Genomic DNA, 10,809 nt, shown 5'->3' on the forward strand with positions numbered 1-10,809 from the left:
TCTCATTTTATGTCGATCGCCCCCCTTCTCATCATTTTTAGATCTACATAATTCACAGGACCGCCCTACGTTCGGAAAGATTAGTCAAGCTTAACACAGTGGACGTTACTCCCAATATACCTTTGCTGCGGATGCTAAGTAAAGTTGTGGAGCCTTGTTCTGTGCATGCCAAACAGGTGTTACATCGCCACCCATTGTCCACACAGCAATCGCATTTACCGCTTTCATGACAAACATCTCTCCCCAACCACATTTTCGACTCATACCGTCAGCATATAACTTTTACCTCTCTCACTTCGCAGTCACTTACCACTTTTACCATCCCTTCTGACAAAGATTTACAATCTAAAATTCACTGATGTTTCACACTAGTCAGGCACTCACAACGTCGTGCTTTATACGGTATAGTAACTACGGTACAATAGCACTGCCTAACCTGTTACCTTAGTGTGGTACATCAATCACCTGATTGCAGTACAGAAATGGTCTCATCTTCCTTAACTGTTTTATCTGGATTGAAGATATTTATAACACTGAGCAGTTTGTGTGTCATGTGCTGTTGTTTAACACTCAGAAACTCATAAGTACATCGTCATTATTCATCTGGTAGCATCTGCATCAAGATTCCATGAGCACAGCTTTCATATTAATGACTGTTTCATGTTCTGAGCTGCTAACAACGTTCATGTTGATTAACGAGGCTTAATTAAAATTGTAATCATTTCTAACGCTTATAGCACTCAGCGTTATTTTGTGTCAGCGTCTCAGTGCTGTAATGTTGAAGGCTTCTGATATAACATTCGATCTGTCTGTCATTCAGTCAGTCAGTGACACGATCATAAGAGTTTTGTCTGACTCTTCAACTAATGTTACAGGACTCGCTGGATGACGAGCAGCTGGGAGGTATGTGAGGTGGTGAAGTGCATGTTGTGCCAAACGGCACACCAGAGCACATATTCCAGCACATACTGTATCATTCACATCATACCACATGACAACACACTCATACAAGATATCATAAACATCACAACACATTTACTCTTCCACACATAATAGGCTACACACTTGTGGTACATACATGTACATTGTGCACCATATGGAACACCAGTACACTTCCCGGGACACTGGTATATTCATATAAGTTGTAACAGCAGTTCGGTTATCACCCTTACTAGCACCAACATTTCCCTTACATATTTCTTCAAGAGATTCTTCATGCTGACGGACACAATATTCCCAGATTATTGCACTGGCTGGAACAACAACAACATCATAAGCATCTCATTGCTTTATGGAAGTAATTTATATTCCTGGACCCTAGTTATGAACATATTTTCCTAGAACCCTCCCAATCCCTTTTCTGATATTTGGTAAGTCACTCAAGTTCCACCACTCTAAACTAGTTTTCCAAGGCCTTGATATTAACCGTTCATTATAAACGTATTATTTCCTTCAGGACATTACAAATAACTTACAACTGATACCCACTTTCGCGAGACGTGATGTTATTTAACAGCATGGAGTTCTGAAGCTACTAATATGCGACCCATTGTATACCCCGTCCCAGCCATCCAACCATTTCATAAGTCAGTGAAAAAATATATTGTTAAAATGTATTCCTCGCATTTTCGTCCCTCTCTGCATAGCAGTGTAAAAGTTTGATATTCCTGATCCTTATCTCAAAAGTAATATTTAAAGAGAATTCTATGAATGAAAGTCTGTCATTAAAGTTATATTTATTTACTGCCATGACTTACGGTGCTTCTCTCCTGTCAATGTATGCATCTTAATTACTAAAGGTATAACAAGCTTTAAAGATTTGGATATTTCACACAAATGCTACAAATACTGCAGCTCTCAAGAAGGCCTTCGACTCCTTCGACACTGACGGGAAGGGCTACATCACCCCCGAGACTGTGGGTGTTATCCTCAGGATGATGGGCGTCAAGATCTCTGAGAAAAACCTTCAGGAGGTTATCGCAGAGACTGACGAGGATGGTAGGTCTTGCATGGACAGTTCGTTTATAAATTCTTTTTGCAATCATGGGGACATTGTGACAGTGTCAGTGACGTAATATGCCCATTCTGCAAACGCTGTTATACTGTACTTGCATGCACTACTGTACGTAAAATAATGCATCCCTCCCAGTAAGCGAGAACTTTTAATTTTTGCTTCTTTCACCGCCAGGCTCCGGTGAGCTGGAGTTCGAAGAGTTTGTCGAGTTGGCCGCTAAGTTCCTCATTGAGGAAGACGAGGAGGCGCTGAAGGAGGAGCTAAGGGAGGCTTTCAGGATCTACGATAGAGAAGGTGAGCATGTCGCGTTTATTCTTGGTCTCAGTAACTGTAAGGACTGTCATGTAACCAGAGCTGTTTAAATTTGCACGTGCATATCACACTGAAAGATTTGAAAGGGACGACACTCTGGGGAGGAGTGGCTCTAAAGCAAGGCGAAAATGAATGTGACTTGTCTTCACTTTTGTTTGTGGATGATGCATTGCTGCTACGAGATGAGAATCTGCACGGTCAGATAAAGGAATTGGGCAATGTGCATGTAGACGAAACTTGAAAGTGACTAAAGGTAAAAACGAAGCTATTGAGTTTTATCAAGACAAAGAAACGAGTTGTTACACGAAGCTAAATGGCACAGAATCTGGGAATGAATGATTATCACGCATTTAGGCCAGTTGAAAACAAAGAGGACAGTGTGGTCGATGAACTAAAGGAAGGAAAGTGGCAGGAGCACTTAGAGTACTGACAGGAAACAAATGCTACAATTTAAGCAACGCAAGTTCCACGACTGCATACTTGCCTTATATCAGTGCACAGACGTGAAACATGCGCCATGCTTGAGACCGCAAATCGAAAACGAACGTTGACAAGTTACCTGAAAAATGCCTGTGAAGGAATTCGGAGTAATGACTGATGGATGAAAGAAGTTTTGAGAAATGCTGTATGGCGACTGATGGCACTTGAACTTAGAGAGAAATTATTGCTCTTCTTCGGCAGGAGTGGAAGGAATGAGAAAATGACAGAGAAGGTTGCCAGTGTGAGGTGGTTGAAATAAAAAGAAAAAGGTAAATCTTTAACCAAGTAAGGTATAAATGAAAAAAAAAAAAGTGTTTCGTGGGAGGAGGGGTTATATAGAAGGGGCTATTATAGGCTATTATTCATATGGTTTGGGAAAAGCTGTCTACTCACAGGAAGCAGCGTTTGACAACATAAACTGCTAACGTTAGAGCGCTTACAATTCCTTTTTGTACATATTCTATTGTGTACCGTGGGTCATATTCTCATTTTGCCTTTTAACACCTCTTCCATAATTTTGCCAATATGTGTCTAGATGGGTTAGCGGCCACAACAAGAACAATGAACGAAAAGCATTCGGAAGCCGACTGCTATGCTGTTGACCTAGTCCAAGATTTTGGTCATATCTTGACCCTGAAGGTTTTATATTGATAGCTCAAGCCATTCATGGGATATAATGGTGCTAAAGGCGGCCGATAAAAAGTAGACCTTCGGCAGCCCTTTTGGTGATCTTGACCTTGACCCCGAGTGCCCATTTTCGAACTCGGCTAAGATTTTGGCCATATCTTGATACCTTGAAGTTTTCATGTTTATGGCTCTAGCCTTCCATGAGATATAATGGGAACACACACACACACACACACACACACACACACACACACACACACACACACACACACACACACACACACACACACACACACACACACACACACACTGACAGACACAAAGAGGCGGGCAAAAACATATGTAACGGCGGGCGATAACAACACATAATTACTGTATGGTGTGTTATCCATCTCTTAATACCGACATTATTTGCATAAATAACAAACAACCTATTTTCCAACTGTAAGGAGAAACAAACTGGCAAGGAGTGCTGGGGAGGTTCTTTTATCATCGAGAATACGGCTTCATTTCGCCTTAAAGCTTGTTCAACAGGAACTGGGCTCTATGTTGTCATCCAGTACTGGCCGTGTGGACGCAACAAAACTTTGACACCTCCATCCCTTCCTTCACTAGGCAACGGGTACATCACGACGGACACCCTGAAGGAGATCCTGCGGGAGCTGGACAACAGACTGACGGAGCCGGACCTGGACGGTATCATAGAAGAAGTGGACGAAGACGGATCCGGCACCCTCGACTTTGACGGTCAGTTGATTTTAACGGAAAGTAACAATTGCCCAGAGGGAGGCAAGGCAGGCGAGGCAACAGGATGAGGAGGAAACGGGGCGAGTACTGTAACATGGGAACAGAGAGAGGAAGAGAGAGAGAGAGAGAGAGAGAGAGAGAGAGAGAGAGAGAGAGAGATGTGCATCTAAGACAGAATTATTTCACAATGCTGTATAGAACATACAGTGGAGGAGAAAAGTGGAGTGCTTAATGATTGTCTTCTCTGCCAGAGCAGCTAATGAACCTTTTTGACACTCATCTGTATATTGGTTCCATTGCTGTCGATGGCGGGTACTGAATTATGTGTACCAGTATGCCGTTACACGTAATATCACATACCTACACTCTGAGTCTTTTTTTTTTTTTGGGGGGGGGAGACGTCGTTTACGGTCTCTCTGACCCATAAAGGCTGCCACGCCAACAAAATAAGTTTCTACATGCAATTTTTACTCTGTACTTCAAATTCCTTCTTCATTTATTATCTGTTTGTGGAAAATGGGAGAGGAGAGTCATATTCTTTGGTAAACTGGTGTCCCTCAGCTTCACGGATAAGATCCACAGGGTCCATATACCCGGAATACACGTCTTGCAGAGTTCTCATCCATGACGAAGTTATGTGTAAGGCGAACACATGCATAAATTAAACAAGTAAAGGAATGATGTAGCAGCTTGACTTAAACACAGAGGAACAAAGTTTCACTCTACTTTCAAAATGGCTGGCCTTCGTGAGCTGATTAGTTAGTAATTGTTATTAAAGATAATGTTGCGTTTCTCATTGCCAGATTTATATGTTTCAGAGAATATGCAATTGCTTCAAAAGATATCCCATTTTGTTATGTATTATATGAACAAACAGTGGACGATATGTTTGATAATATTCTCCAGTAACTGTCATGTGTATGCCTGTTGCTTTTATCACTGCATTATGAAGAAGGAACTTAACATGTGCAGTACACATTCGTTCCAAACAATATGACTCAGGAAAAACCGGACGCAACAACAGCGTTTTTTTTTTTTTTAACCATTGATTATTATGTTTAAGATTTTTGGAGGAAGAGTACTTGCACACGTCCCCAGCATATTTATATCCCCAATATTTTCGAGATAACTCGGGATAACCAAAACCAGATACAGAAGAAATGAATAGAAAATCCTAACTTATTTACAATCACTATATATTAATAACTACCAGTCACACTGTCTATTGACTGTACCTCCTGTGTGTGTGTGTGTGTGTGTGTGTGTGTGTGTGTGTGTGTGTGGTTTTGAGGATCACTCACATATTCATTCACAGACGTCAGGATTCCCTTTTATGTTAACGGATGATAATGGACATTTGGAAGTTTTCAGCCTATGAAGCTCGCGTTTAGATGCTGAGCCCTTTAAGAGCAGCATATTCGGTCAGTCACACCCTAAGGTTTTAGGGATGCAAAGTGTTTCACTTTAGCAACGACCGATAGAACGGCTTTACTGGTCCCACATCTATCTTATATTTTTGTTCTTGTATAGCTGGCTTAGCCCGCCGTACTACAGTTGTTATAATAAGCATGAAAATATATCTGTCTACTCCCTCTCCGTACACACACACACACACACACACACACACACACACACACACACACACACATCTCTCTCTCTCTCTATCTATCTATATCTATATCTATCTATCTATCTATCTATCTATATATCTATATCTATATATATATATATATATATATATATATATATATATATATATATATATATATATATATATATATATAATATATATATACTGTAGATATATACAGTAGGCATATTGAACATTCTGTGATCTTTATGAAATAGGAGTCGAAAATTGTATCCCACTGCACAAAGAAGCAGAAATGAAAAAAAAAATGGTTTAATACAGGATGGAAAAAATCAAAATAAAGAAGAGACTTGTTGTGGAACAGATACAGAAGACACAATAGTGAGAGGGCATATAAAAAAACAAACAGGCAAGAAACGATTTTACAAGGATAAAGAGAGAAACCCAAAGACAGTTTGAGGATGACATTATAAATAAATGTACTGATCAACCGAAGCTATTTTAGAGCTACATCCGAAGCAAAACCAAAGTTCAAGATAAAATACAATCCATTACGAACGAGAGGATCATCTATACACAAGAGAAAGATATTTGTGAAGCACTAAATAAAAATTGCCAGTAAGTTTTTACAGTAGAAAAAAAAATTGAGAGAGATGATATGAAACATGCATGCCCACACATATTACCAGATATACGAATATCAGAAAAAGAAGTACAGGAAGAGTTAAGTAAATCAGAAAAACGAAAAGCAAATGGTCTTGACGAAATTTCATGTTGGGTGCTACATGAATGTGCAAAAGAGTTAAGTAGACCAATATATTTAATGTTCAAGGAATCCTTAGGTCAAGCAAACCGACCTGATATTTGGAAGAAAGCAAACATTGTTCCTCTATTCAAGAAAGGGAATAGACAGAATCCACTCAACTACCGACCAGTATCACTAACCAGTGTTGTCAGTAAGATACTAGAAAAGCTGGTAAGAAAGGTTTGGGTAAACCATCTAGAAGAACACAATATGATAACAGAAAGGCAGTTTGGTTTTAGAAAAGGAAAAATCATGTGTTACTGACCTATTAAGCTACAATAATAAAGTTGCAGAAACAGAGAAAAGAGAAGAATGGGTGGATAGTATCTATCTACATTTCAAGAAAGCATTTGACAGAGTACCGCACCAAAGACTTGTACGGAAACTATACCATCAAGGAGGAATCCAAGGCAACCTGTACTGTTGGATGCAAGATTTTCTCAAGAAAAGGGAAATGAGAACAGTACCAGGGGGAAATTACTCATCATGGAGGGTTGTGACTTGCTGAATTCCACAGGGCTCAATGTTGGCACCAATTATGTTTTTACTGTATATAAATGACACAGATAGTAACACTGGAAATGGAAGCTCTCTAAATGTGTTTGCTTGTTGATGCAGAAATACAAAGGAGAACTACTAACACAGACTCTTGTAGAGAGCTACAAGAAGAAATATATAAGCTTCATTGATGGAGTGATAAATGGCAAATGGAATTCAATGTGGATAAGTGTTATGTAATTAAGTTTGGTAAAGGTGGAAAAAGACCAGTTTGGGTGGGGGGCGCTTGTGGTAGGTGGGGGCGCTCACCATCCACTCACTCGATGTAATGCTGTTCTCGGGTGTCTGCCCTTTCCTCTCCTCCCTCCATTCCTTCCTTCCTCTTCTGTCTTTCTTTACTTCATTCTCTCCGTCTTTCCGCGTATAGGTGGCTTTACACTCTCTCTTTTGTCTTTCTGTCCTTCATTCATTCCTCTTCCTTTTGTCTGTGGGTGACTCAGCACTGAGTGACAAGCCGAAGAGTTTCCTGTACACCAGGCAGCCATTTATTACGGTGGGTTGTAACCATGTAACCAAATTATGGCGCCTGGTGGTTTAACGGGTAATTATGGCGCTCCAGTCGGATTGAGCCGGTGAAGGTTTATATCCAAGGGATGGTTGGGGTTACTGCTCACGTAATGCCACTCAGGGATGAATGAGGCTGGTCACACTCATCTTAAATGTCAGGACCAACTTGCCTAGCCCCGGGCTCCTAAGCTCCTCAGGGGTAGCGTACGATTGGATGATGGATGGATGGATGAAAAGTGGAAAAAAGACCAGTTTGGGATAATAAGTTAGGAAGTTAAACCCTACACACATTAGAAAAGAAAAAGATCTAGGAGTGATTATCAGTAACAGACTATCTCCGGCTGACTACATCAGCGAGAAGGTAAGGAACATGCATGCACTGCTTGATAATATGAAAATAGTATTCACATACATAAATGAGGACATGCTGAGAAAGAAAACATCATTCATCAGACCAACCCTGGAGTATGCATCAGTAGTCTGGAATCCTCATCTCATGAAACACATAGATAAGACTGAAAGAGTTCAAAGGGCCACTACAAGATGGGTACCGGTACCAAGCTTTAGGGATATAAGCTGCGAAGAACGACTAGAAAAACTGAATCTACCAACACTACAGGAGCGAAGGAAAAAAAGAAGGCATGATTATGCTATATAAATGCGTCTCAGGGGAAGAGAAAATAGACAAACATGAGTATATAACCTTTGGGGAAGCATCAGCAAGGGGACACTGCAAAAAGCTGCATAAAAAGAGAAGTGATAAAGACGTAAGGAAATTCAGTTTCCCAAATAGGGCAATTGATCAGTGGAATGCCGATTGCACTACTGAATGAAATAAAGTGTGCCGAAACAATTCATAAATTTAAAGATATTTATAATAAATACACGGGACAGTACGGATTTGACTTATTTCTTTTAAAGACACAATTAGGTAAAAAAAAACTAGGTAGGTAATAACACACACACACACACACACACACACACACACACACACACATACATCTGAAATGCACATGGCTCCCTAAAGTCTAAAACCGGCACTGTTGCTTTTGTTACCACACTGCAAAGTAAGGCAGGAAATACTGTGGCAATGAACCTGGTCCAAACTTTAACGTATATACAGAGAAGTTTTTACATTAATGTCAGAACAGAATCACCGTCTAGAGGCGACAATCATCCCCGGCTACGCAGCCTGACTTCGTGAGGCAAAGACATAAGAAGTCAGCCCTCACAAATTTATATAAATTGTATCTTATCTGATTTCGAGTTGCTACTGATACTTGTACTTCAAACTTTGGTCATTAGTTTTTAAGTCAATTTAAGGTGAACTATGGTACTTCGCACATAAACATAATGAAAACACAGTTGATTATACCAAGAGTAAGTCATTTATATTAAAAGATATTTCCTCAGGTAAACGTTATCACATCAGTTGATGGAATGCGTCATACTTGGGAATTTCAAACCCAAATTTATTGATCTGTTGTACTAATTGTTCTATTTGTATATTTTTCAGAGTTTATGGAGATGATGAGCGGTTGAAGTTAATCATTGAAGCATCACATCACTTCTTCATCATTGTGGCATCTTCCAAGTTCATTTCAGTTTAAGGTCTAGGTGTGTTAGCACCACCTCATTAACACATCCACCTCCTGCCTCATCCTTAACCACACTTCACTACCACACTGGCCGCACGGCAAGTCTGGACTGTAGCTGTCAAGCAATAAAGGTGATATGGGAACTCACTACAGCTTTTTCTATTGCCTTCAGATATTTTCATCGTCATTAGCATGTACAACGCTTTGTGAAAATTTTCACCAGAGTGATGTGACCAAACCTCATTAACTGAAAACAGGGGTAGGATTTGGTTCGTCCGGCTGTCGGTCTCTATCAGTGAGAAAAAAACATATGTTTTATATGTATATGCTGTATCCTGTGAGGGGTGATCTCAACAAATGGACTTTGAGACATTGCTGTCTACACTCAGGCATGACCTCCTCATCTACGCAGGTACTATAAAAGCTGCTGTGTGTGTGTGTGTGTGTGTGTGTGTGTGTGAACTTTCTGAGACATCCTAGTGGGGGAGCTCAGGGAAGTGGCGGGACTCCTTCCACTGGATGATCACAGGCTGGAAAGCGTCAGCATACATGACACATGAAGTCATGGGTATCTGCATAACCCATTGTTCGGGAAGGATAATGTGTAGAATTTAATGGCCTCTCATTGGCTAAGAATATAATTGGAAGGCAATGCGCAGGAAATTTGTGCTCAAGCTGATGCTGACTAGCCACCTTCTACCGTCGCTGAATGCTGTCCTAACCCTAATGCTTTGAGATGCCCAAAAGTATGGTGTTAGTTGTTCGACGCAGCCAGGGGCCGGCCTAGGAATGCATTGTCCTCAGGAGAGAAGTGGCCCAGACTAGAGTCCCCAGGACGGCTCTGACAATATTCCCTGTGTTTAAGTGGATGCTAGACGATGTTGCCTGACAGGGCCAGGCGAAAGCCAATAAAGGTTCTTTTGGAGGACGTTTTTAATGCCATCTTTAGGCCGTATTTATGTACTGTATGCCGGTCAGCCCAGCGTCCTTTAGGCAGGTCGTGACCTGACATCACCATTGCAAGATATACTCTCTTACTTTAATAGTAGACTTCTGTGTGTGTGTGTGTGTGTGTGTGTGTGTGTGTGTGTGTGTGTGTGTGTGTGTGTGTGTGTGTGTGTGTGTGTGTGGTTCTTCAGCTGGGGTTGGGGCACATAAATGCTCCTTGCCCTCCCTTACTTCTTCCCACCAATGCCTCCAAATTAATGACGAACAGGTATATGAAATAAATGTTGATTTAGTTCGTCGTGACTTCTGGAAGGCCAGTAAATTCAGTTATCGTTGTTTTTGTATACTTATTAACTTTGTCCCTCCATATAGCTTTTGGCTTGCCTCTTATTCTCCCAGTCATTTCACTCAATCTCCCCCGCCTTTGTAGCTCAAATATGGATATGTCTCATCAGTCACTTTGTTTTCAGCTTGGCAAAGTTTATATACAGCAGTTTTCTATAACATTCAGGTGATAGTTTTTCTCATAGCGCTTTATGCACTTCTGAGATAATTTTTCTTCATCGTTCACACTTCAACTGCATCAGAAACTCATGGCCCAAGCCTAACTTTGGGCTACAAA

General features: G+C 40.7%; 1 protein-coding gene across 1 annotated transcript; it reads left to right on the plus strand.

The window, feature by feature from the left end:
* Positions 1-866: 866 nt before the first annotated feature.
* Positions 867-9,183, plus strand: LOC145417817 (troponin C-like). The gene is made up of 5 exons (XM_080286439.1): positions 867-903; positions 1,855-1,998; positions 2,189-2,308; positions 4,049-4,180; positions 9,158-9,183. The coding sequence occupies exons 1-5, from the start codon at positions 867-869 to the stop codon at positions 9,181-9,183; spliced, it is 459 nt and encodes a 152-aa protein (XP_080142565.1).
* Positions 9,184-10,809: the final 1,626 nt, after the last annotated feature.

The sequence above is a fragment of the Coenobita brevimanus genome, chromosome 111 (genome assembly GCF_032717465.1).
Source record: "Coenobita brevimanus isolate Jiangsu-jjx chromosome 111, ASM3271746v2, whole genome shotgun sequence".
NCBI classification, from domain to species: domain Eukaryota; kingdom Metazoa; phylum Arthropoda; class Malacostraca; order Decapoda; family Coenobitidae; genus Coenobita; species Coenobita brevimanus.

What these genes read in the sequence shown, in the direction of transcription:
- LOC145417817 (XM_080286439.1), top strand. Translation starts at nt 867, where the DNA reads ATGTTACAGGACTCGCTGGATGACGAGCAGCTGGGAG. An exon ending in CGCAGAGACTGACGAGGATG is followed by an intron (nt 1,999 to 2,188) that starts GTAGGTCTTGCA and finishes TTTCACCGCCAG; the next exon opens with GCTCCGGTGAGCTGGAGTTC. An exon ending in CGGCACCCTCGACTTTGACG is followed by an intron (nt 4,181 to 9,157) that starts GTCAGTTGATTT and finishes TATATTTTTCAG; the next exon opens with AGTTTATGGAGATGATGAGC.